The sequence below is a fragment of the Pipra filicauda genome, unplaced genomic scaffold (genome assembly GCF_003945595.2).
Source record: "Pipra filicauda isolate LSUMZ 115617 unplaced genomic scaffold, ASM394559v2 scaffold3_size10097308_pilon, whole genome shotgun sequence".
Lineage (NCBI taxonomy): Eukaryota > Metazoa > Chordata > Aves > Passeriformes > Pipridae > Pipra > Pipra filicauda.
Window position 1 is genome coordinate 4,597,962 of NW_024104532.1, and position 26,051 is coordinate 4,624,012.

The 26,051-nt window shown below is 45.5% G+C and overlaps 2 protein-coding genes across 9 annotated transcripts in view; both read left to right on the forward strand.

The window, feature by feature from the left end:
• On the forward strand, window positions 1–8,390 carry LOC120324019 (probable E3 ubiquitin-protein ligase MID2). Of its 4 annotated transcripts, XM_039385289.1 has the most exons (7): window positions 1–1,184; window positions 2,996–4,911; window positions 4,991–5,086; window positions 5,484–5,717; window positions 5,812–5,834; window positions 6,784–6,926; window positions 7,813–8,388. In XM_039385289.1, the coding sequence occupies exons 2-7, from the start codon at window positions 4,171–4,173 to the stop codon at window positions 8,010–8,012; spliced, it is 1,437 nt and encodes a 478-aa protein (XP_039241223.1). In that variant the 5' UTR covers window positions 1–1,184; window positions 2,996–4,170; the 3' UTR covers window positions 8,013–8,388. The 4 variants fall into 4 exon arrangements, with proteins under 4 accessions (XP_039241223.1, XP_039241224.1, XP_039241226.1 ...); XM_039385290.1 differs by lacking the exon at window positions 1–1,184 and having other exon boundaries at window positions 2,346–4,911; window positions 6,884–6,926; window positions 7,813–8,390; XM_039385292.1 differs by lacking the exons at window positions 1–1,184; window positions 5,484–5,717 and having other exon boundaries at window positions 2,346–4,911; window positions 6,884–6,926; window positions 7,813–8,389.
• SLC26A2 (solute carrier family 26 member 2) overlaps window positions 8,384–26,051 on the forward strand; it is a 20,867-nt gene continuing 3,199 nt past the window's right edge. For 2 of the 5 annotated variants that reach the window (XR_005565011.1, XR_005565012.1), the window contains exons 1-3: window positions 8,384–8,419; window positions 14,699–15,352; window positions 17,588–19,143. Coding sequence is in view for 3 of the 5 variants with exons in the window: in XM_027718608.2 (XP_027574409.1) it covers window positions 14,711–15,352; window positions 17,588–19,093 (2,148 nt within the window). In the remaining 2 variants the exon portion in view is untranslated. Of the gene's footprint in view, window positions 8,420–9,840; window positions 9,926–10,572; window positions 10,616–10,669; window positions 11,053–14,698; window positions 15,353–17,587; window positions 25,623–26,051 lie in introns of those variants that run through there. The other 3 variants (XM_027718608.2, XM_039385288.1, XM_027718609.2) reach the window with 3 other exon arrangements.

The window sequence follows — 26,051 nt, forward strand, 5'->3', positions numbered from 1 at the left end:
TGGTGCACACTGGCCTTGAGGTGAGGCCACACCAGTGCAGAGCAGAGCAGGACAATCACTTCCCTCAACCAGCTGGGGATGTTCTTTCCTGACCAAGCACATCCTGTGTTTTCCTGATGTAGCCTTTACTGCACGTGCCAACTCCACAAGGGGATTTCATGGGCATTTCCAGGCAATTAGGCTCTCTCTCTGGTGCTGGAGGCTGCTCTGTGCCTAGCTGGGATTCACATTCCACACGTAGGTTCACAACCTGGGTGTTTCTACTCTAAATGATAAAAATACTGCAAAACAGGGTTTCCAACAAAAGCATTTTTAAGAAAGAAAGGCTAAAGTTCTGCGTGCTTTTGTGGGATTCATGGCTACAGCTCTATTCCGTCACTTGTGATAATCAACATATATCTAATTGCAGGGATTAAAACTAAATGCAGCAAAATCCATCTCAGATTTAGAGTAACATCTCCCTTCATGGCTTAGATGGACCGGCCAAGCTGTAATGTATCCTCAGTCCTTGGTCTGCTGCGCACATCAACTGTCAGCATAACAGAAAGTGTGTGGCCAAATTCTGGGAGCTCAGCAGTAGCTCAAGGTGACTTTGCAGATATTCCTTACTGCTTGAAGCCAGCAAGACACGAAGGACAGCTGCACTCAACCACTCAAATGAGGCAAAAGAAATGAGCCTGTCCTTCAGCACTTTTATTACCTGGGCTTCTCTCTGGCTGTCACCCCAGATGAAGGAGCTGTGACCAGCCAATGCAGTTCAGTGCTGCTGCTGCAGACTGAGTTACTGCACTGCCTCAAATTGCTACAGTGTGAGACTGACTCAAACATTGTATTTTAAGTCACTCCCTCCCCACCATCTCACAGAGCACCACACATTGACTACACGTAGGAAACATCAGCACCTCTGTAGCCCCTTCTGAAATATCAGCTGAGCATTTCCTCAGCAAAACTGGCACAGATATCTGTGCAGAACACTCTTGATAGTAATATAATTGTGACATACATAGTCCTGAGATATGGACAGAGCTTATTTCTTTTTTGATATCTTTATGGCTTAAGTATTTTGACTATCTAAGAACTCGGATTCATTGCATCTTTTGTTTTTTATTATGCCCCCTTCCCTCCACCTACTTCATTCTTACTTGGCATTTGTCTCATCCTTGATAGACGCCTTAAGATGGGAGGTGAGTGAAGTATCTGATTTTATGGCTCTTCTTTTTTGGTTTTGCCAAGCATGGAATGATGTGACTGAATTTTCAAACACTAGTACAGGCCTCTTTCTGTTACTTAGTCCGATGGGCTTTCTAAATAAGGCAGAGCTGCCACATCTAGACACTGTATGTCTGACACTGGGGCCTTCTCAGCCCAGCAGGTCTAGGTGACCAGATGCCTGGATGGGGAGGAAGGTTTGTCCCAGCTTTGACACACAGATGAATTTCACAGATGGGAACCAGGCAGTTCCCATCTTCTCCATCTCCAAACTTAATGCAACATAATGCAAATGCAGGCCCAAATCTCAGTGGACTGTGAGTTGCACAGGGAAGGAAGGGCAAGGAGATAAAATATCATGGTTTTAGGCACTTCCACCATAGCCCTCCCGTGGAGGTGCACCCAGCAGGACCAGGGCACTGGGCAGGGAGGTACCAGGAGGACGTGACTGAAAGCAGGAGGCTCCTTATGCAAGGCTGGGGACCAGGTGGCATAAACCAGCTGGGGGTGCCCTTATCTGCTGAGTGATAAAGCAGAGCTGGAAGCCTGGAAAAGACTGAGAAGAACCAGGGAGAGCCACTGCAATTAGGGTTTATTGTCAGAGTAGAGAGGGATTATAACACCATCACATGCAGAAATTTGCTAGGTGAGACCAGGGCACAGTGGGGCGGTACAAGAGCTGCTGGGCAAAAAGCAAGGTGGGAGCGCTTCCCTGGGCTGGCCAGGAGTGTGTGCTCGGTGGAACAAAACGGAGTGTTTTCCAAGATTATTTTGCAGTCCGAGAAACTGGTCTCTGGAGATTTGATATTTATAAAGATGATGGAGAAATCTGGAGAGCCAGAGGCAGTGCGTTTGCCAGGCAGACTGAGTGGGATGGCACATGCTGGTGTTTGTGTGTCAGCAAGCCCCAGCTCACTGCTCCCTGGCAGGAGATTCTGGAGTGTGAGGAGCCCAGGGGCACATTTCTCCAAGACCAAAATTCCCTTAGCAGACAAATATTAACCATAAAGCTTAATATATCTTGAGAAAAGGAAAGCAGATGGAATTTAAATGATTTAAATATCTTAAATATTTGCTTGGATTTTTTTCCATTTTTTTAGAAAATCAGTGTAAAAGTAAAAAGAAAAAAAACGCCTTAATGATATCAGTGGTTCAGGAAAAAAATAATGCTTAGGATTATTTTTTTATCACGTTCCAAGAAGATATTACTTGTTTTGTCCATGAAGGCATGATGCATTTCATGATCCAAGTTGTTCCACAGCCTCTAGAACAAGAATGAAAATGCTGTAACGCCCGTTGCTTGGTTTTGTGATTTCTTGCTAGGATTCTGCAGCATCCCTCCACATAAGGCTCCTCTTACTGCTTTTGTCATAGATGTCAATCTTCCCATGGATTCGCTCTGGTCGTCTTGGAGTCACCATATACTTCAAACTCAATTAAAACTCCCATAGAAGTCCCTAGGGGGATTGGGAAGTCAAAGTCACTGGTTGTTTTGACAGTGGATAGTCAGGGGAGAGGGAAGGAGCTATTTTATTTCCTTTGCAGCTTGCCTGTTCTAGTTACCATGACATCTAGTTAAACCCTAATGGAGAGGGTAAATGTTTCCTATGGAAATATTCAGTATTTCTACAGCAAGATTGATAGCATTTGCCTAACACTGAAAGACATGAACGTGGATTCTGCAGGCTCAAAGCTGGGCTTGCTTTCTCCAACTGTGTATTGATGGGGTTTTTGACAGCTCAAGGTTCCACCTGGAATGCAAATATTGCGCAATGTTTGATTTCAGATCAAATGTCTGCTTTTCTCTGCAAATGTTGAAGGAAAGGCAGACAAGGCTGGGCATGGCCCCTCCAGCCTTGACCTCCAGCCTAGAGATAAAATCAGAGTACTGAACAAAAACCTTGTCTTATAATACCAACATTGTCAGGGATCCTCTGTCCTTCCCAGCTGGAATTACCTCCCAGACACACCCGGACACCAAAACAAACATCACGGAGGGATTTTAAAAGACTAATTTTTTATGAATCCTTGTGGTACCTCAGAGGAAAAAGGGGCCCTGTCCTCTGTCAGAAACTGTTGCAGTTTCCCTATCTGCGGAAAGTTTAAGCTCACTTTTACCTTGCGTTACCAACACTAATCAATCTTTCAACTTAGAAGCGTGACTTCCCTGCCTGAAACGTGGGTTCCGACTCCTGGCCCTGCAGAGGACACCCCAACAATCCCACCCTGTCCCAAACAGCTGCTGCTTGGGCTTCATTGCCCAGTGAGCTGTCCTGGGCAGCTCTTCGGAGCTGCAGCTCCCACCTGTGCCTTGAGCAGTGGCATCTGACACCAAATCCTGCCCTGGGCTCTGCTAGGTGCAGGATCCCCACTCCCTGACACAGACCTCAGCTTTGGGCCACTCAAGGTCTGTACAGGGGCTCTGGAGGCTGCACTTTAAGTAATGGATGCATTTGCCCACTCTCAGCATTTATCAGTCCCAGTTTGTCGTCCAGGTCCATCCAGGTGTCTTTGCAGAGGCGAACAGGGGCAGGTTTGGTTCTTTTCCTCCCTGCCGGCTCGGGGACCTCTCTCCCTGCTGGTCCAGCTGTCCGGGGCTCCCTGCCCGCAGCAGCTGCCCCATGGCCGCAGGGACTCCTCCCAGCTTTCCTTCCCGCTCCGAGTCCTGGCTGCTGCATCCCCGTGTAAGCAGGGGTGGACTCTTTGCCCTGTTACCCTTGAAGCACCCAAGCTCCCAGCTCTGAGCTGCTGAATGGAATTCAGCTGTGACGAATTCACGTGGCAGGCGAGACACAGGAAGCTCGGTGGAGGAGAGGGAAAACCCTCCCTTTAAAGGGGGAGGAGGCAGCAGCTTTTTGCTCGCAGAGCAAACGAGAGGCTCTGCTCCACTCCCGCTTTCAGTTTCATTTCCCACCAGTGCCCTCCTTCTTGCCCTCAGCCCTCTCTCGAGGCTCAGGCGCCATGGCCGAGGCGGGTGCTGCGGCCAAGCTGAAGGACGAGCTGACCTGCCCCATCTGCCTGGACATTTACAGGAACCCCGTGTCCCTGGGGTGCGGTCATAGCTTCTGCGAGGAGTGCATCCAGAAGGATCAGAAATGCCAGCAGGGCTCTTCCAAGTGCCCGCTCTGCCTTTCCCCCACAGGCCCCACTGGGGAGCTGAAGCCCAACTTCCATCTCCGCAACATAGTGCAGAACTTTTTGGATGCTTCTGTTCATCAAGGGGAAGAAAAGCAGAAAGTGCAATGCAAAGAGAAGGAGGAAAGTTTGGGGCAGCAAGAGGAGGAAAAGCAGGAAGTGCAATGCAAAGAGGAGGAGGAAAGTTCAGACCAGCAAGAGGAGGAAAAGCAGAAAGTGCAATGCAAAGAGGAGGAGGAAAGTTCAGACCAGCAAGAGGAGGTGATCCTGTGTGACTTCTGCCTTCAGGAGCCCTATCCAGCCGTGAAGACTTGCCTGAGTTGCGAGGCCTCCCTGTGCCAAGCCCACCTGAGCAAGCACAGCACAAAGAACACCCAGAAGAACCACGTCCTGGTGGAGCCCTGTGGTGCCCAGGTTTTGGCTGAGAGGAAATGCCCCCAGCACGGCAAATTGCTGGAATGCTACTGCGAGATGGACAAGGTCTGCATCTGCATGCTGTGCTCCGTCCTCAGCTCCCACAGGGAGCACAAGATCATCAGCTTAGAGGAGGCTTTTGGCCAAGCGCAGGTAAGAGGCTGCCGGGACAGCTGGTTTCATGCATGTATGTGAGTCCTATCCTGATATCTCCCACTGGTTTTATTTGTAGCGTGTTTTTCCAAAAACTCTAAAAAAGGTGATAAACTATGAAGCTGCGCTGGATCGAAGCATAGCAAACCTGCTGGAACAAGCGGAGGAAGTAAAGGTTTGTTCCAAGACCCATATCACTTTGGGGATGGTTGCATGCTGGTAACTAATGAGATAAGGTTTTCTTTTGCCCTTTCCCAGATCATGGATTCTGAAGCTTTTTTTAGATCCTGGGCGGTTTCTAGTGTATTTTTGAGGTTTCTTCTTTGAGGGAGGATTATGAACAGCTTTCTTATCCGTCTGGGAGGTACATTCTTAGTTAAGCTTGAAAGTTGTTGTTAAATCCGTGCCTCCTGATGAGTGATTGGTGTGTGGCTTTTTTATTTTTCCAACCTTATTCAATTTTTAGTTATTTCTCTCATCCCAGAAAAGAACAGGCCCTTTTCTGAGTGAGAGCTTGTGTGGAAAATGTCCCTACACAGTCCCTTACAGCTTTGAAAGTGTTTTCTTAATAGGTTAAAAAGGGTCTGCAGTGGCAACAACTGGAGAGCCTATTCAAAGAGATCAGTCTGCAGCTAGAGAAAAAAAAACGTGAGATCCTGAAAGCTCTCAGTGACTATGAGAACCAACAAATTTCTCGGATTCACATGGAGTTAAAGAACCACAGAGAGCAGAAGCGTTCAGCCAGCCATGATATTCAGGAGCTGGAGGCTCTGAGAAATCAGAAAGATATACTTCTTTTCACCAGGGTACCTAACAGCATCCCCCTTCCCGGAGATACACAGCCCTTGGGCTGGCCTGTGCCAGTGCTATGCTAATTCTACTTTCAAAATGTCTTTACAGGCTTTTACAGCAATTCAAGCCAGGTAAGATCTTCCCAAGGTTTAATATTTTTACTGATGATCTGGACGAGGGGATCACGTGCACTCTCAGTAAGTTGGGCAGGAGTGTTGATCTGCTGGAGGGCACGAAGGCTCTGCAGAGGGATCTGGATGGGCTGGATCGACGGGCAGAGGACAAGTGCATGAGGTTCAATAAGGCAAAACGCCAGGTCCTGCACATGGGTCACAACAACCCCAGCTACAGGCTGGGGGAAGAGTGGCTGGAAAGCTGCCTGGTGGGAAAGGACCTGGGGGTGCTGGTCAGCAGTGGCTGAACAATGAGCCAGCGTGTGCCCAGGTGGACAAGAAGCCAATGGAATCCTGGCCTGTACCAAAAATAGTGTGGCCATCAGGCCCAGGGAAGTGATTGTCCTTCTGCACTGGGCACTGGTGAGGCCACACCTCGAGTGCTGTGTCCACTTCTGGGCCCCTCATGGCAAGAAAGACATTTGGGACTGGAGCGTGTCCAGAGAAGGACAACTGATTTGGGGAAGGGTCTGGAGAGTCAGTCATGTGAGGAGGGGCTGAGGGAGCTGGGGGGGCTCAGCCTGGAGAAAAGGAGACTCAGGGAGGACCTTCTCACTCTCTCCAACTCCCTGACAGGAGTGTGGAGCCAGGTGGGGGTTGGGCTCTGCTCCCAGGGAACAAGGGACAGGATGAGAGGACATAGTGTCTCGCTGTGCCAAGGGAGATTGAGTTGGACATTAGGAGGAATTTCTTCACAGAAGGGGTGATTAAACATTGGAAGGGGCTGCCCAGGGAGGTGGTGGAGTCACCATCCCTGGAGATGTTCAAGGAACAACTGGACTTGAGACTCAGTGCTCTGGTCTGGTTGACAAGATGGGAATGGGTCACAGGTTCTACTCGATGATCTTGGAGGTCTTTTCCAACCTTAATGATTCTATGGTTCTACGATTCTTTCTGCATGTATTAGGGAACGGAAGCCTGTTCCTATCACGGATGGTGTGAAAGTGCCAAACCCACCTATTGCTTTGGATGAATCAAAAACACGCAATGTTCTCTCCCTTTTCCAGCAATTCCTTTCAAACATGGAGTCCTCAATTAAACCACCACCTGGTAAGTGATCATTTCACTATAGCAAAAGCAAGATGGAAAAGTCAACAAAACATCTTTAAGAAAGGGTTGTAATACAAGACACCAAGTACACTAGAAGTGTTGATTCCTAACTTTGTGTGCTTATTTGCATACAAATGCAAATGTGTGTACAGAAAGGGAAACCTGTCCTGGGTTTCAGTGTTTTGGGGCATGCTTTGGATACACCCTGTTAAAACAGGTTCTGGGTAAAGAGGTGTGGAATTTCTAGGAGTTTTCCGTGAGGATTAAGAGAAGATAACGGCAACTCCTCCCCTGTCTGTGGCATGCCTTTGATTCAAGGGGAAAGTTGAGAACTCATCACAGCAGCAGCAGGTGGAGTTTGTTAACGACATAAATACTCTGCTCTTTCTGTGCAAATAATTCTGCTTTTTGGTAATGCTTTGTATGCTCAACCTACAATCCCAGAGCTGTACATGGTGGGGCATTTGTCCAACTGAATCGAAAAAATCAGGGTTCCCTTGTTACTGCTGTCTTGATGGTGCTTCAGCCCTCACTGACAGTGAGAGTGAGCCGTGGGTCAAGGCTGAGACAGCTGGGGTTGGAGCGTGTGTGACAGTGAGTGATGTGCACTCCTAACTGGCCACCATCTGTACAGCCTTGGGTACACTAAGAAGCACACTGTGCTAAAACTGAAAGAGCAGCATTTCCCAAAATGTGCTGTCCACCCACCTCAGAATTACATAGGAGCAGCTAAGAGAGTGCAGAAGGTGTTTCAGTTAACATACGTTTTGGGTGGGTTGGGCTTGGATGGCTTGGATTGACTTGGATGAGTTGGATTGGGAAGTCCAGCTTTCATCAATGCACAATTATCTGTTAATCATAACATGTTTTTTCTCTTTCTCTGTAGTGGTGTTTTCAACTCCTCACAGCGGTACAGGTGGACCCCAGCATCCACATAACCCAAGTGTTTTCTCCCTTTCTGCTGCCCCTGCCTTCTCCTTTCACCGTCCAGGCAGCTCTTCAAATCCTGGTTTGCCCACTCGCTCCGGCATCGCTGCCTGTACCGCTTCAAATACTAGCTTTGGTGGGTTTCCTCAGAGATTCTGAAAAATGTGTAAAACCTGTGGGTTGAGATAAGAGCAGTTTGATAACTGAAACAAAGCAAAATGATACTAATGATAACAGTAATAGAAAGGAGCAAAGAGAGTGAAAAAAACCAACTAAAACAAGTGATGCACAATAAAATTGCTCCCCACCTGCCCACTCCCAGATAAACCAGGACAGGACTCAAATATGTGCAGTGCTGTCCCAGACATGCAGAGTGTCCAGAGTTTCTGAGAGGTGAACACCAACAATGAGAGCTGCTGGAAGCTTGGAGTCATTTGTGCCCTGTCTGAGTGCTGCCTGCAAGTGCCTCACGATTACCTCTGCATGTTCCTAGGCCAACAACCTCGAAGTTGTATGGGCAGACTTGGACTGCTGAAGAAACACCCTGCCTCAGGCTTATAGAGACAGTAAGCATCCCTTTGAAGTATCCAGTCCATGCTGCCATCAGCGTGTCTGATGGGTCTTTGAAGCTCCTATTTTGATGTGGGGAGAAGGTGTTGCTTTGTATTTCCAGGCCTAGGAATTGGGACTGTTGCTGTATAGGGGGAGGGTTGTTAAGCTGTCATATCAGAAAAGGGTTTATGGGTTGCTGTGATGGCCTCTGTGGGGTATGTCACTGCCTCTTACTACAAGAGCTTCTCTCTTATTTGTTCTGTTAACCATGATGGAAATACTATTAAGTTGCTCATTTTTGCTCGGCTGTATCAAATAGTGTGTTGGCAGCATGTTATTAAAGTAATTCAGTTTGCAAAAGTCAGTGGCAATTGATTTTGTCCTAAAGTTGAGAGCACAATAGGAACTGCAACAAAACTAAGCAGCAGCAATGTTGATCTTGGCTCTAAGGCAGCAGCTTTTGCCTGTGCCCATCCTGCCCAATCAAAGGCATCCGATGCAGAAGCAAAACCGCCTGTGCCATATGTGGTCTGGATTAGTAAATTTTTATGCTTGTCCAAACACCTTGGGGAGGAAGAGATGATATTCCTGCCAGTTGCTTGTGTTTCTGCTGCCTTCAGACGCAGTTATTTGCATGAAGCATCCCAAGCAGGAGCTCTTCACCCCAGCAGGGACAGTGAAAGACCTTGAGGGACGCTACAGGTTTGCATATGCTAAAATACATTCATGTTCAGTTTTGACAGCTCAAGGTTTCACCTGGAATGCAAATATTGCGCAATGTTTGATTCCAGATCAAATGTCTGCTTTTCTCTGGAAACGGTGAAGGAAAGGCAGACGAGGCTGGGCATGGCCCCTCCAGCCTTGACCTCCAGCCTAGAGATAAAATCAGAGTACTGAACAAAAACCTGGTGTTTTTAATACCGACATTGTCAGGTTTCTTCTGTCCTTCCCAGCTGGAATTACCTCCCAGACACACCCGGACACCAAAACAAACATCACGGAGGGATTTTAAAAGACTAATTTTTTATGAATCCTTGTGGTACCTCAGAGGAAAAAGGGGCCCTGTCCTCTGTCAGAAACTGTTGCAGTTTCCCTATCTGCGGAAAGTTTAAGCTCACTTTTATTTCGCGTTACCAACCCTAATCAATCTTTCAACTTAGAAGCGTGAATGCGACTTCCCCGCCTGAAACGTGGGTTCCTCAACAACGGAGCGGGTTCCTCGCTGCAGGGCGGGTTTTTTCCCCGGCTACGGGAACAGGAACAGAACCGGGGAGCCACTCTCTGCACCAGCCATCCCGCGGGCCCCTCCTAACTCGGACCACACGTGGCATCCATTCGGCAGCGGGGCAGGGCGGGCGGGCTGAGGGGCGCGGCCCTGCCCGTCCTCCCTGCCCGCCGCTCCCGGCCCCTCGCGGGGCGGTGCCGCCGGCAGCCACCGCGCTCGGTCCGACCGTCCGTCGGTCCGTCTGTCCGTCGGTCCCACCCGCCCGAGGTCTGCAGGAGCCGCCGGCGGCCCCGCGGTGAGTGGCGAGGGAGGGGAGGCGGCCCGGGCCGGGCAGGGGGTCGGGGCGGCAGCGGCGTCCGGCTGCGGACCCTCCTCGGCTGCTGCCCCCCCCTGGGAGCCGCTCCGCAGGGTAGGAGGAGGAAAGCGGCAGATGGAAGCCGCGGGTCCGTGGGGAGAGCTCCTGCCGAGGCGGGAGCGGAGGGGCTGGATGTGAAGACAGTGAAAGTGAATGTTGTATTCGGGACCCTGCGGGTGAAAGTGAATGTTGCTTTACAAACTAAAATGCTGCTGTGACTTACTTCCCTTTCGCCCTCCCGGCAGCGTAAGTTGCTGGTTGGTTGGCTCCCAGAGCGACACACGAGCTCTCAGCGAAACTTCGCAGTTTCAGGAGTGTAAACAGCGCGTGGGGTTCTTCTTGGTGTCTCTTCTTCTTGCAGGGTTTTGTTAACATAAAAAAACCCCAGCCAGCTCAACAAACAGCATTCTTGTCAGCACGCCGTTACCCAGCACAGTGCGTGGGTTTCCGCTGGGAGCCGGACGGGCTCTCTCCCTGCTGCCCTGCGGATGGAGCTGGGCTGGGGCCGTGGTGGGCAGCTGAGCTGGCGGCCACTGCCCCAGGAAATACCTTTGGGCAGCTCTCCCACCGCCCATCCTCCTCGCCGCCCAACGCAGCAGCTCTTCAGTGCTTCACCTCTGCTTGCCCACGGTAAGGGCGGGAGGAGGGCCCTGACTTGGTGGAAGTACTTCTTAGCAAAGTCTCCGTAAAAAATCCGGTTCGGATGGAGCCTGCCGGAGCACTGTGCGAGGATGTGGCTGGTCTGCAGGAGGGATCTGCTTCACACAGGGCAGGGCAGAGCAGCCAACACACTCGTACAGCTGCTCTCGGAGGTGAGATGACCTTCCTGGAAAGGCTGGCTGCCAGCGGAGCTGCCGATTCCGTGGGATCTTCCCCAGAGATGCTGGTGAGCGGCTTCGCTGCTGCTGCTCAGGAGAACCGACATTTGAAGTAGGAGGAGATTACATATTTCACACAAGCGAGGTTTTGTTGTCCGGCTTTGCAGGTTTTCCCGCATGATTGAACGGCTGGTGGTTATTGTGCCAAAAGTAAGGTCGTTCTGCTCCCAAATGTATTGCTTAAACACGGTATGTCTTTTTTTGGTATTCACATTATTTTAAGTCCTTTGTTGAAGTAGATGTTCGTGGCTTGAATGTTTTGTTGGAGGATGTTAAGTGTTTTGTCAAATTCCAAGGTGCATACAGTGCTGTTCCAGTGCTTATCTCGTTGTTATCATGGCAGTATTGAATTTCCTTGTTGCTCCACAAGAGTTAAGACATTATTTGAAAAAGGCTGTTGTCCAACAAAAGTAAGGTCAAAGCTTTACTTGTCAAAATAGTGTGATATGCTCTCCTTTTATACTCTTAGGGGGAGATTTTCCAAGGATCCAGAGGTAGTAGCCCAGCTCTGGTTCAGTTCATTGATTTCTCATTCACCTGCTTCTCCTTTACAGCTCTTTAAGGAATTGTTCATGTCTCTTTAGATCGTGTGTTTATACATTCGTTTTTAACTTTTCATGTCTAGCAAAACAGGTACCTGAGAGTGGGTAGTGATCACATACAGTGTCAACTCGTGCACATGAAATGTAGAAAAATAATCTGGAAAACTGAGATGAGTGTAATAGAAGGAATACTTCTGATTAACCTTTGATTTAGTTTCTACTCTTAGATGCTCACATCTTCAGTTTAAGCTTGTAGTACGTTATTTCAGTAGGTGAATGAGCTTCACAATCAATTTTTCTCTTACTGTCGAGTGACTGTGATCTGTGACAGAGGAATGTGGAAGCCAGCCCTGTGTTGCAGGTTGTGTTCCCCCAAAAACAGATGCCAGGCAGGTGGTAGCTCACCTCTGCTATGTCATGGGATCAGAAAGAAAGGCCCAGATGGGCTCCAGAAAGAGTCTGTAAAAGTCATCAGATCTCCAGAACTGCAGAACCTCCCCATATCTTTAGTCACTGATAAGTGACTGGCAGTCACTTATAACAGAGAGATACTGGAAAATCCCTCAGTTCTGTGTTGTAGTCTTTTTCTTTTTATCTTGAGTAAAGTTTGTGGCAAACAGACACACCCTGAAGACCTTACTGAAGCCAAAAGGAACTGATAAAAGTGAATTCCAGGCGTATGAAGTTGTACATAAATAGCAGGTTTCAAAATAAAAAAAACAGTGGCTCCTTTTCCCATCTAAATATACAGAATATCCTTCAGTGTCCTATCCATTAAACCAATGGGGTTTTCTATTTTTTTTTATGTTTAGGAATATAATCCAGTTTTCTTAGGCAGGCTTGGGCTAACGGTTATAAAAATAACACAGAGCAACACTGAGGGTGAAAAGGGGGGTTAGAAATTGTGTCATTTCCTTTTATCCTGACATGAGGAGAGGCAGGGACTGTGTGATGAAAGGCCCTTTTCATGCCACGTAGAGAAAGCCGTCATGCAAGTCAACACAAAGACTCAGTATATGCTCAGAGGTTCGTAGCCAAAGAGATTTTTACTTAGAACATTTCTCTGCTTTCTGGACATAACCAAAACCCAGGCATCATCTACCACACAAATGTTTTACAGCAGAACTAATCCGAGCTGTCTGGGTTTTGTGTTGGAGTTCCCTGGCACATTAGAAAACCCCAGGTTTAAAAGAGCTGTCTACAAGTCCTGCATGAGGGAGAGTGCAATCAGGAGGATTTTCATCACTAAAATCTAGAAATCAAACTCATCTGAATCATTTGCTACACATAAAAGGTAGTGTGAGGTGATTTTTTTTTCCCCTTAGCTTTTACAGTATTGATTTGCTGAGCTTCGAGTGAGTGAAAAGCTTTTTGATTTGTAAGTCTGTGCTTGTAAAATGAATAAAACTTCTTGAGCAAATACAACTCTAGAATGTGCTTAAGCAGAGTAGAGCAGACACAGGCTTTTGTAATACTTCATTCTCACTGTGTAGTATTTGGGGGCAGTTTTGTGAGTGCTGTAAATTATCCCTGAGCACACTCTGGAGTCCTGTAAAGGTGGGTGAGATTAGATACCTGAAAGGTAGGGGGGGATCTCCTCCAAGCATGATCACTGTGTCATTTTGAGCATGTAACGTCTTGCAGTGCATGTTTCCTCCTTGTAAAGATCCTGATTCTTCATATGGGTCTTCTGAGCCCCTGATTATTCTAAAACACATTTAAGATACTGAATTGGAAAGCATTAGACAAGGGAAGTTAGCTTAAGCACCACACAAATTCACTTCTGTCACTTCTCCCCTCCCATGTTTTTGAGAGACTCGCTGAAGTGATAGTAGCAGTGAGTGTTAGGAAAAATTTCTTCACTGAGAGGGTTGTCCAGCCCTAGCACAGGCTGCCCAGGGAACTGGTGGAGTCACCATCCCTAGAGAGATTTAAAAGACGTGTAGATGTAGTACTTGGGGACATGGGTTGTTGGGACTTGGCAGTGCTGGAGGAATGGTTGGACTCGGTGATCTTAGAGGGATTTTCCAACCTGAATGACTCTACAATTCTGTGATTTTATGTCTAGTTGTGAAATGGTGATTAAGTGAACATATTTCGAGGCAGACTCTTTGTGGCATCCTCAGCATTGTTACTTCCAGTAGCAATTTGGTAATTAATTCAGTGATAAACACTGCACAGACAGTAGTTTGTTTGATGTTTGCGCTGCACAGAGGAGACATAAGTAGCACATGAGAGGTAGGTTGCTACTGGCACTCTGGGACTGCAGTGGTTGAAAGGGAAGCCTGGCAGTGAGACTTTTCGGGGTTCTCCTGCTGTCTCTTACCTTGACTCCACTGTAGCACCAGGCCAGTGGGTTTCTGGCTGAAAGTTATCAACCTGAGAATGCTGGTTGTAGCAGGTATTGTGGCTGAAAGAGTTTTCTGGAGGATTCTGGATGCTTTCTGGAAATGGGAGTGCTGTATAATGCTGACAATCACTTGTTACTGTCAACTTTCATTATAGCTTATCTTATCAAGACTGTGCTCTTTCATAGTCAGGCAATATGTTTCCAGTATTAAATGTGCTTTGGTATAAACACCCTGTTTTACTGTTTGTGGACAGCTTGGACAGAGCACAAGTTCTAATGGTAGTGTTCCACTTACCTTTCCTTGTGCCCATTAATATATTTTCCAGTGGTGTGTATTGTTTTAGTCGGTTGTAATTTACTTGAAAAACCAGCTTTTAAAAAGCGTGAAGAACACTTTTTCCCCCCCAGTGTGTCCCTGGCTGAAATAATGCCACTTCTCAGGTAACAAGTCTTTACAGCATTTGGCAGGTGCAATCACTGCATTAAAAAAAAAAAAAATCCACAAGAGATTTAGACCAAGCTGTACATTGCTAGAAATATACCATTTTTAGTTAATTTTCAGCAACTGTATTGAAATATCTGTTGGACTACAATAAACCCTGTGTCTGTCTTTGCATGGTGAAACAGGCTGCAGATAAAGATTTTCTCAAGGAAGACTCCCAGAGGAGCAGTGCTGCTGCATTCCTTTCCATTTCACAACATTGCCAGCAGCAGGTGTATTCTAGGGGATATCAGCTTCCCTCCTAGGAAAGGTCATTCTTTGATTAACAGGGATAAGATGGGGAGGATCTTTCCCAAATTGCTTGGAAATTGCTTTCTCTCTGCTGAACTAACACTTTCAGCCCTTACTTTCCATAAATACTGTGTTCACTCTCTAAAAATATGTCTCACAGAGTACATTCATTTATGGTTTAATGCAGGTGGTCCTTCTTTGTGTTTTTAGTAAGTCCTTGCGATGGCAGCAATGACAGAAACCAACAACATCCATGCAGTGACTGAGGGGCCAGAAGGAGATGATGCCAAATGCAGTTTCCATCACAGAATGTTCCTGGAACCCCAAGAGAAGAAGAGGAGCGTGAAGGCTCTGGTGGTTAAGCAAGCAAAGAAAACCTGCAGCTGCACTCCAACCAAAGTTAAAGACTGGGTTTTCGGTTTCTTTCCCATCTTACAGTGGCTTCCTAAATACAAAGTAAGGGAGGATCTCCTGGGAGATTTAATGTCCGGGGTGATCGTGGGGGTCTTACTAGTCCCACAGTCAATTGCCTATTCTCTCTTGGCTGGAGTGGAGCCTATTTATGGCCTCTATACGTCCTTTTTTGCGAGCCTTATTTATTGCATATTTGGAACCTCCCGCCACATCTCAGTTAGCATCTTCGGTGTGACCTGCCTGATGATGGGGCAAGTGGTGGATCGTGAAATGGAGAGAGCTGGCTATGACGTGGAGCCAGCTGTGCTCAGCGTCCCCCCAGGTGCAGCAGCACGTGTGAACACCACCCTTTCCCCAGTGAATGGCACATGGCAGGAGCTGCTCTGTGACAGGAGCTGCCACGCGATTACAGTGGCAGTCACCGTGAGCTTCTTAGCTGGAGTTTATCAGGTAAGAGGAGGTGGACGAACAGGTATGATGTGGAAACAGTTATAATTCTTCTTTAGGTGGTTGTGCCCGTGAACACCCTGCTGGGTTTGCACGTGTCCTCAGTCTGTGTCTCAGGGCAGTGGATGTGGGGAGGGCTGGAGTTACTGTGGTGCAGGAAACTCCTCTGGGTGCTTTCCATTTTTTAACAGCATTTTGGGCTTTCATTCCTTCTCTATTGTGGACTGCAAGGACCTGCACACCCCACCTACTGCTCTCACAATCTGCTCACCACCTTCTTTGCTGTGGCCTGAAGTTTGTTTTTTTTTTTCTAACTTATAGCTTATCCCCTCATTTCATTGGGCCAAACCGTGCATCAGCTCTTAATTCCAGACTTCAATCATTTGCCTTTTAACAAAAAAAAAAAAGTGGATCTCCAGTTTCTTTTTATTTATCACTGTGCTTATAAAACTTTGCTGTTTGCCCAGTTAAATCCAAAACAATGGCATTGTGTGGAAAGGACACTACTGAGAGGATACAATGTATTTGAAATGAAACTTCAAATTATTACCATATAAAAATATATTAACAATATTTTACCAGTCCATCTCTACTTACTTCCTAGAATTCACTGCTTGCTGAAATTAAAGCAGGTATGTTTGTTTTAGAGTGTCATGCATTAACCAGAATGGGATTAGTTTTAATGGTACTGCAGAGCTGTGGTATTTGAGTTTGTGAGTTTACATTCATTTGTTCTTAAATGTCCAGGGTGATAGCTAATTAAACTGTATGGGAGGGGAAAAGAAACACAGCTGTGATACTCTAAAACACTGGGTTTAGACACAACCTGGAACTTTTTCTTGTACTACAAGTTCAAGTTGAGCAATTTCAGAAATATCCTGGACCTCCTGATCTGCAGTGGCTTTTGTTTTTCATCACATAGATGAAGTTTTGGAGTTGTGAATTGCACTTAATATTCTTTGCAAGTATAAGTACAATTAGGTTTCTTTATATGAAGAAGTTAGATTACTTTATCTTCAGTCCCTCTGAATGTCAGGTATATTCTACTTGCTGTCTCCCTGAAGACCAAGCAATAGGTCTTCACACCCTCAAATTTTTTTTTTTTGAAGCTCCAACCGAAATCACATGTTCTTTGTAGCAGAAACTGTACAATCAAATCATAAAAAGCAAGAGTTCTCACACCAGTTGCCTACAGCATAATTAGGTTATGCCAATTATTGTTAATGTTTTACACTTAGAAAAACCTTGAATTAATTTAATTACCAAGGCTGTAAGGGAGTTGTTGTGTTTTTGTTTTTTTTTAGAGCTTGGCTCTGAGCTGATTTCCTGTCAGTCCAGATCCTGCCTTCTCCTTAGTAGTACTTTATGGTTCTCATGGAAATCCCAGCCTTCTTTATATTTTACCTTAACTACCTAAGGGGATATATCAAGTTGACACCTCTGAAAGTTTAATACCTGTAACTTCTGGCCTACAGTCTTGAGATAACAGTGTAGACAGCCCCATTGGCCAGCACAGGGAATTAAAATGTTTCTGCCAAATTGCTGTGAGAAGGTCCTTTCTCCATTTGGCATGAAGTGTGATGGGGAGGAAGGGACATTTACCAGGTGTGAAGAGGCATGTGTAGAGTAGGTATCCATAAAACCAGTCATTCCAATGAAAGACATTTGTCCATTCAAATAGCATTAATAAAAGTTAATGGCAAGACACTTAAAAAATTATCTCTGTTTATATGATCTGCATCACAGGAGTTTGCAGCTCATATACTGAGTCAGATGCACTAAACCTTATGCAGTGCAAAGGACAGCTGTTACACCACAAGCTGTGGTTTTATTGCAGGCTGTGAACTCCAGTGTAAGAGAGACAAAGGCCACTAGAAAAGTTTTTAGATCCCTGCAGAGTTCACAGAGGTTAAAAGAACTGAGAGAGAAATGGAAAAAGCAGTCAGTATTTCAAATGTGGTGGATTTTGCCAGGCTGTCTTTTTTCCCCACCAGGATAACCAGCAGTTACAGCTGGACCCATGAGCAAACAATAAACACAGGTCCAGAGTATGAAGACCCCCCCCAAAAAAGCCTGCTTTGGTTGCTGGAGACTCTTTTCTCCATGCTCAGACCACGCCTTGTCCTCCAGGGCCGTGCACAGTAGGTTTATTTTACTGCAGCTCCCTCCAGAGCCCCACACGGACAAAATCCCCAAGATTTGTGTCCTAATCTGTTGTGTGTGATTGACTCCTTCCAGGTGGCCATGGGTTTCTTTCAAGTGGGCTTTGTCTCAGTGTACCTCTCCGATTCGTTGCTGAGTGGATTTGTCACGGGTGCCTCCTACACTGTCCTAACCTCACAAGTCAAGTATCTCCTGGGCCTGGACATCCCACGGAGCGGAGGCATTGGCTCTCTCATAGTCACCTGGATAAACATCTTCAAAAACATACACAAGACCAACATCTGTGATCTCATCACCAGCTTCTTGTGCTTTCTTGTGCTTATCCCAGCCAAAGAGCTTAACGAACGTTTTAAATCCAAGCTCAAGGCTCCTATACCAGTTGAACTAGTTGTGGTTGTGGCAGCTACTCTGGCATCTCACTTTGGGAAACTGAAAGAGACTTATGGCTCGAGCATTTCTGGGCACATCCCAACTGGGTTTCTGCCACCCCGCTCTCCAGATTGGACCCTCATTCCCAATTTGGCTTTGGATGCTGTTGCCATCGCTGTCATTGGCTTTGCCATCACGGTCTCCCTCTCGGAGATGTTTGCCAAGAAGCATGGTTACTCTGTGAGGGCCAACCAGGAAATGTATGCCATTGGCTTCTGCAACATCATTCCCTCCTTCTTCCATTGCTTCACAACCAGCGCAGCTCTTGCCAAGACTCTTGTCAAGGAGTCCACAGGCTGTAGGACGCAAGTCTCTGGCATGGTGACTAGTTTGGTAATCCTGTTAGTCCTCCTTGTGATTGCACCTTTATTTTATTCCCTTCAGAAATGTGTCCTTGCTGTCATAACCATCGTGAACCTCAGAGGAGCCCTGCGGAAGTTCAGGGACCTGCCGAAAATGTGGCACTTGAGCAGAGTGGACACAGTGATCTGGGGAGTTACCATGGCAGCCACAGCACTCATCAGCACCGAGATCGGTCTTTTGGTTGGCGTTTGCTTCTCCATGCTCTGCGTCATCTTCCGAACTCAGAGGCCGGAGGCACCTCTGCTTGGCTGGGTGGCAGAGTCCGAGACCTACGAGTCCCTGTCTGCTTACAAGAACCTGCAAACCAAGCCAGGGATCGTGGTGTTCCGCTTCGAAGCCCCGCTCTACTACATCAACAAGGAGTGCTTCAAATCCACCCTGTACAAGCAAACTGGGGTCAACCCAGTCTGGGTGAAGGCAGCAAAGAAAAAGGCAGCAAAAAGAATGCTTAGAGAGAAAAAGGTGGGTTCTGGTGACAACCAGACCAGCATCTCCATGGATTTTGTGTCTGAACCTCTGGAGTTTCACACAATAGTGATTGACTGTTGTGCAGTGCAGTTTTTGGACACGGCAGGAATATGCACGCTCAAGGAAGTCTGCAAGGACTACAAGGAGATAGATGTCCATGTGCTCCTGGCCCAGTGCAATCCTTCAGTGAGGAGTTCCCTGATCCGAGGGGAATTCTTTAAAGAGGGGGAGGACCACCTTCTCTTCCACAGTGTGCACCAGGCTGTGGACTTTGCCTTGGGCACCCAGGGACACGGTGGGACCAGTGCTTCTAAGGACTAGCTGTGGAAAGACAGCAAGTTGGAACAAAGCCTGGGAAAAAGTGTCTGTGGGTCTGTATATCTATGCAATCAATATATGTGCACTCAGATAAAAAGGGCAGGGTGGTTCTTAGCATGCTGGTTGCTGTGCAGTCTGCTTAGATGCTTTAAATTTGCCTGCCAGGTGTAGTGATCCAATGAGCGGTACTGAACAAAGGCAATTCTTAGCTTGAATGTGGCTAATCTGTGACTCTGAGAGTTTTCATACGGTTGTTCATCTCAGCTTTCTCCTCTCTCTTGAACTTTCAGTGTCTCAGTTCCCCTCTAAGTTTTGATCATCAGCATTGAAGTCTTTGTTTCAACCCTTTCTTTATGGATGGGGCAGGATTCTAAAGTAGTCTGGTCATCCTGTCCAGCTGAAGAACGAGGCAGCTCATTTCTTGTCCCTCCTTCTGGCATTGCTTTTCCATCTCCACACCCTTATGTTTGCTAAGGAATGACTGACAGGGACTTTTTGGTCTGGTCTTTACTGTGCAGTGTTTGATTTTTTTAACCTTCCTGAAGGTAAATAACAGGTAGATAAATCAAATCTAAACATGCATGAAAAGATCTTCATGAATAGCTTCTAACCACCTATCACCTCCAGAGGCTTTGGCACTGTCTCCTAATGCAGCCAGGCCACGGGGGCATGGTTATCTTATTTTTCCAGGCCTTTATGTGCCTGTGCCTATGGAAATGTTACCTCTCTAGTTTGATTTTAATGATTTTTATTCAGAGGTGACTGCTTAGAAGTCTGGTTCATCGTTATGGTCAGTCAGTTGTTTTCCTAATATTTAGGAGCTCTTTAGGATTGTGGACATTAGATATGGAAAATATCTAGTTCTTGAGTTTCAACAGAAGACAGTCCCTTATAGGCAGTTTTATATGCCAGGCAAACAGAAGCACAGGCACCAAAATGGAAAGGGCCAAATAGATTATCCAACATCTATCCAAATGTGTTCATGTCACACAGACCTCGGGTGTGAATGCAGGTTTTATTGACCATAGACCCTTTGCACGTGCTCTGCCAGGGACTTTATGCAAGGGCTATGCACAGACCAAGAAATACAGTCATTGGAAAAGGAGCCAAGAAAAGTCTTTACTGAACTTTGTTTCACCAGGTCAGTGTAAATAGAACTTTTTACTTGGATTTTAATTTGTTCAGAACAGTGAAGAGTGCCTGTTCTTCATGCTGAAATACAAGCACTGGGTAGGAAGAGGTTCTCTTTCCTTACAGTGATAGAATACAATTATGAAGGCAGAATGGAGAGATTAACAGTTTTTGCTGAGTACCAGTTATACACAGCACACAGTACATCTTTGGAAGATGGTACTTTCTCCCAGGGGAGTTTACAGTCTGAATTGTAGGTGCTTCACAGCTTTCAAAAGGGAAAGGTGCTGTTTACCGACAATATTCTCATCCTTAATCATTCCAAAATAAGTCAGGAGTCAAAAAGGCATAAAATGCAATATGAATTGTGAAACGTTTACTAAATAGGAATATATTTTGAGTTTAGATTGTTTTCTTCTTTTTTTTTTCTGATCAAGGACCAGTAACTATTCTCTTCTTTCTATGAAAGCTGAATGTCACGTAACACTCTACTCTAGGAGGTGGGACCTCAAGAGAAGGATGAGACAGCAGGAAGATCAGTCCTTTATATGTTAACTGAACATGCTACATTTTTTTAGGACATCATCACAGCCTATAGAAATACTGGGGGAGGTGGGGGGTGGCTGTAGCACATATTGAAAAGGAGCATATAACTGAGATCTGTGCACTCCATGTCCTGGAACTGGCACTGTTAAGGAAAGAAGCCTCTGTGTATCAGAGAGAAAATCCTAAAGCTTCTGCAGTATTCAAACCCCACAATTATTGTTCTGTTTGAGGCTTGTTTATAAGGAGATGAATCCCAAATTCTGCTGAATTTTTTCCTTTTCTGTGTGAACTTTTTTATTCTGGGCTAAGAATCTTTTATGCAGTTTAGGTAATTGTAATTACTGAATTGGCATTACCAGAGCAGATTAGCCTGAGCTGTATAAAAGCAGTGAGTGCAGTTAGTGCTGGATGGAAGTTATGCTTTAGTTCCTAACCAAACCTGGTTTGTGTTGAGTTCTCAATCAGAGACCCTGGGTGGGAAGGTTTGTCCCCACAGGGGGCCATGACTTGGGGGGGAGTCCCTTTTCAACACAGTTTGTTCACAGAATCTCTGGAACTTTGAACAAAAGCCTCAGTATAATTTCTAAATGCTGATTTTAACTACTATATTGCCAGAGGGCAGAGCAGTGCTAGAAACACTTAAAGCCCTGATGAAAAATTACAGCATGTTGTTATTGTAATTTTCCTCCCTACCTGCAGCTACTTGTTCTCACTCCTCTTTCTCTCAGGCATGGGCAGGAGAGAGGGAGAGGAGGAAGGAGCAGCTGGCCAGGAGACTTCAAGACAGGTCAGCCACAAGTGGGACAGAAGTCAAGTAGAAATTTCTCTGGGTGATTCTTTCCTCTTTCCCTCTCTCCCGTACTCCTTCCATGCTGCCCAGCTGGAAATCTTCTGATCTGTGACCATGCACAGGTTTGTGTAGCCAAATTCTAACTGAGAAGGGGAAAACCTTTATTTATTAAGTGATGTTTTTTCAAATCCATTTCTACCTGTGTCGGGAAGGGAGGAATAGCAGTGTTAATTTTAATGTTAATACTTTCCACATCTAGCAGAATGGGTATTTGTAGCTCCTAGGTATTTATTTACATAGAAGCACAATAAAACAGCTATGAATTGATTTTCCCAATAATTAAATTACATTATAGGTAAAAGATACACTGAAGTGATTTATGTTTAACTAGAGCACACTGTATTTGTCCTCAGTGCTGTTTGCACAGCCATAACTGGCAATGCAACTTCCAAATTCCATAAAGGAAAACACGAGAACTAAAATGCAACAGCAAAACCAGCCAGGCAACCCAAAGAAAAACTTCTAATGTTCTTATTTAAGATAACATCCAGAGGTCATAGTATTAATAAGTCTATATTAATTCACACTGCCCTGTTTAAAAGGGAACCAAAATAAATGCCATTTGCCAGACGGTTCAGTGTAATAGAATCCTTTGGAATTAACTGAAGATTAGAGGTTATTATGGCTGGAATTTCTTAGAACAGTGGATTTCAGCCATTTCCTTTTAGGCCTAGAATAACTTTTTAGCAGTGACATGAATCTGATTTAAGCCTGCTGGCAAGAAGCACGTTTTGCTTGAATATGTTTATGGACCATTTAAAGTAATCCAATTTCATCTTTAGGAATCAGGGACCACTGATTGAAAGCTATTGCCCTAAAGAATTTGTTTTATAAAGGAATTTCGTATATATCCATACACACATCTGTATGTGTATGTGTATATTTGTGTGTGTACATATATATATATGTATATATATATATATGTATCTTTTGCTGCTGTGTGATGGTTGCAGCAGCTGTATATATCCAGTTATGCTTTTGTGATACTCCTGCTTCTGTCCTGGAAAGGGCTCTTCTGCCTTCTGCTGTTCTAAATGAACAGTGGAGAACATGTACTAGATTTTTTAAGGGGAAATCTCACTGCCTTCTCTCCTATGCCTTCTCTCCTCCCTACCTCACAGCTGAATGTAAACTATGGGAAGAGGGACTCTCAGAACAATTGGTTTTGGGTTTATGCATCTGTCCAGAACAGGAATGTTCCTCCCAGGTGCAAACTTCAGAACCCCAAGCTAGACTGGAAGATGGTATAAATCATTTTATCTCCATTCCCAAAGGTACTAATCAGGAATTATCACTCTAAATGGAGAATTACAAGATCATTAGCACATTCATTAATGACAACAACATGGCATTATGGAAATTAACACTCACAGCCTCAGCTGTACTAAAGACTCCTAGAAATGTCTTTAGCAATCTCCTGTTAAATGTCAGGCTCTTTTTTCTTCGTGTGTTGCTGCTATAGATAGTAGTGTCAGTTCCTCTTAACGTGGCAGCTGCACTAATAAATGTTTCACTTGTGTGAGTGTTTTGACATGAAAACCATTTTAGGTCCACTTCACAAAACAGGGAAAGGCATTGCTGTGGTGCTTATTTTTGGATTCATAATGACATTGTCAACCTTAGTCTTGTGTGATTTAGTGATCCTGATTTCCTTGTGAGCCATTGCAGTTCCACCTGCTCCTAATTCACTGCAAGACCCACCTCCAACTTCTTGATGCTTCTTTCTGTGTTTTGCTGCAAGACATTGCATATAGTTGACTGTAAATAGAAGAATTGTTTTTGTGTGTGTTGCTGTTACATGTGACCTGCTGCTCAGTTTTCATGGCAGATCTTTTGATAAGGCTAAAGCTCCTGAACAGAGAGAGGAAAACAACCCCAAAACCCCATGAATCCTGTGGGTGCTGGGACTGGAAAAAAGGGGGCTGTGGGCAGCTGATAGGGGAGCACTTCTGTGTGTGTCCCCATGCTGGAGCCTCAGCCTGGTTTGGGACTGGGAGAGGGTTTGTGTACTGTTGGTGCTGTCCAGGAACGACAAATTAACCTTTAATGTCTTTATTATGGGGCTGCTGGGACACGGTGTTGTGCAGCCCTGTGCCTTTCTCCACAGGGAGTGTAATAACAGCACGGGACCTGGTTCCTCAGTGCTCTGCTCAGTTCCTCCTCGGTCACTGTCCTGAGATACGTATGTAAGGGATTTCCGGTTTCATGGTTATTTTTTTCGGTCTCATTTTAATCTCAGTCTCTCCCAGGCAGGGCAGCAGAGCTGCCACGACTGCTCCATGCCCATGGAAGGCTGTCTCTCTTGGGAGAAAGCCCACAGCCATGCTTTTGTCTCTGCTCACTCCTGCTGGCTTTTGTCAAGAGACATTAAAATCCACTGACGATGGGTTTGAAAAGCAGAGGTGAGGTACTGCAGGCAGGAAAACATCCTGGCTGCCACACTGGGGTTTTAAGCTCCTCCATACCCAACTGCCTCCCACAGCCTTGTGCTGGGGTTGGCCCTGAACCCTGCCTGTGCTTGGTCCTAGATCTGTTTGAGGGTGAAACTCTTCAGGCAAATAGTCTCTTTCAGGGCATTATCTTCTGTTGTGGGGATTTTTTTCACATGCTTTAGAAAAGTGATTTAAATGCTTGAGGTGATTTACATTTTTAATTTTTTTTTTTTCATTGACATGGCTAAACCAGTGAAGCTGTGATGCAAATATTCATCTTCTGCTCGTGCCATACAAGGTACTTTGTGTAGCTTAGTTGGTTCTGCTGAGTCTCAGTGTAGGATGCTGTTGTGAGACTTCAATATTGATATAACTCTCCACACGAGAAGGGCATTGCATTTCTCTGCTGGCATAGCCAAAGGGAGTCATGTCTTTAGTGCAGACTTTGCACTGTGAATGACCTTGGTAAATCCCAAGAATTACTTGCACTGGGTCATCATGTTCATAAGCCTTTGTAGGATCAACTGCTCATGTGAAAATCAACCTGATCTTTACCATTTCAGTCAAATTCTGCCTGAAGTGCAAATAATTCTGAGTCTTGCTTTTTCATTTGAGATCCTTGCAATGCTAAAAATGAGGCCTCTCATTAGGTAAAATGGCAAATATGTACTATATATATATATTTAGTTCATAGTATAATTAGTACCTTTCTATTTTATTTTCTAGAGATCTATAAGCTGAGGCATATTGGTATTCTTTAATATGCAAATGCACAAAATATTTCAGCATTGAATGGAGAATCAAATCTCCATTGAGGTAAATTTACTGCTAAAAATATTTGAATTGCAGCTCTCTCCAGCTCTGAAAGCACTTAGCTCTTAGTCCAGCTCCCAAATGATCCCAATATTCCACAAGAAGGTAGGAAACAAACTTTGCTGAACTTGGGTCCAACTTTTTGATATCTGATTTTTTACCTAAAGAAGTAAATTTTATGTATATTTGAAATGCAGCTGAAACATGGTTAAGGAGAGGTAAAATGTCACTTTTTCTGAAAAGCACGACTCATCAGTCTTCTGTCCCTGACCATCATCTCTAGTACCTTGGTATATTCTGGGGTATGATTTGTTGAATTATTTTAAATTCAGAATAATTTTAGATATTTGTGATGTAATCTTTTGCAGAACAAACGAAATGGCAAACTTTGCCAACAGGACTTCAGAACTGGAACAGATCACATTGGTCAGCTGACCAGTTTACAAAATAGTTTATGTGTTATTTGAATAAAATGTGGGAAAGTCATATAATATCTATAAAAAGTCCCCTTATTTGGTGGCATCAGTTTTATTTTTTCAGTAGTCATCTGTGTTCTGCTGTCGTTTCTGGTGTCTGTCCTCTGTGTGGTGTTGGCTCTCCTTTACAGTGTCTCTGTCTGAGCTGTATCAGTTGTTATTTTTAAATGCTAATGTGCCTTATTGCCATTGTAGAAGATTTGTTAGCATGAGAATTTTCTATCAAATATGGTAAAATCATTGGGTTTCTTTAGCACAATTAAAACATGGTATTTATGTTTTTTTCTGTTGTTGGATGTGTGTTTGATCACAGAATCACAGGATGGGTAAAGGTTGGGAGGGACCACAGTGGGTCACCTGGTCTCACCTCCCTGCTCCAGCAGGGTCATCCCAGAGCACATGGCACAGGATTGTCTCCTGATGGTTCTGGAATATCCCCAGTGAGGGAGACTCCTCACCCTCTCTGGACAATCTGTCACTTGCACAGTAAAGAAGCTCTTCCTCATGTTCAGGTGGAACTTCCTGGGCACCAGTTCCTGCCCGTTGCCTCCCATTGCTGGGCACCCCCCAGCAGAGCCTGGTCCATCCTCTGACCCCTCCCTGCAGACACTGACAGACATTGTTCAGGTCCCCTCTCAGTGTCTCCTCTCGAGGCTGAACAGCCCCAGCTCTCTCAGCCTTTCCTCGTCAGGGAGATGCTCCATCCCTTCATC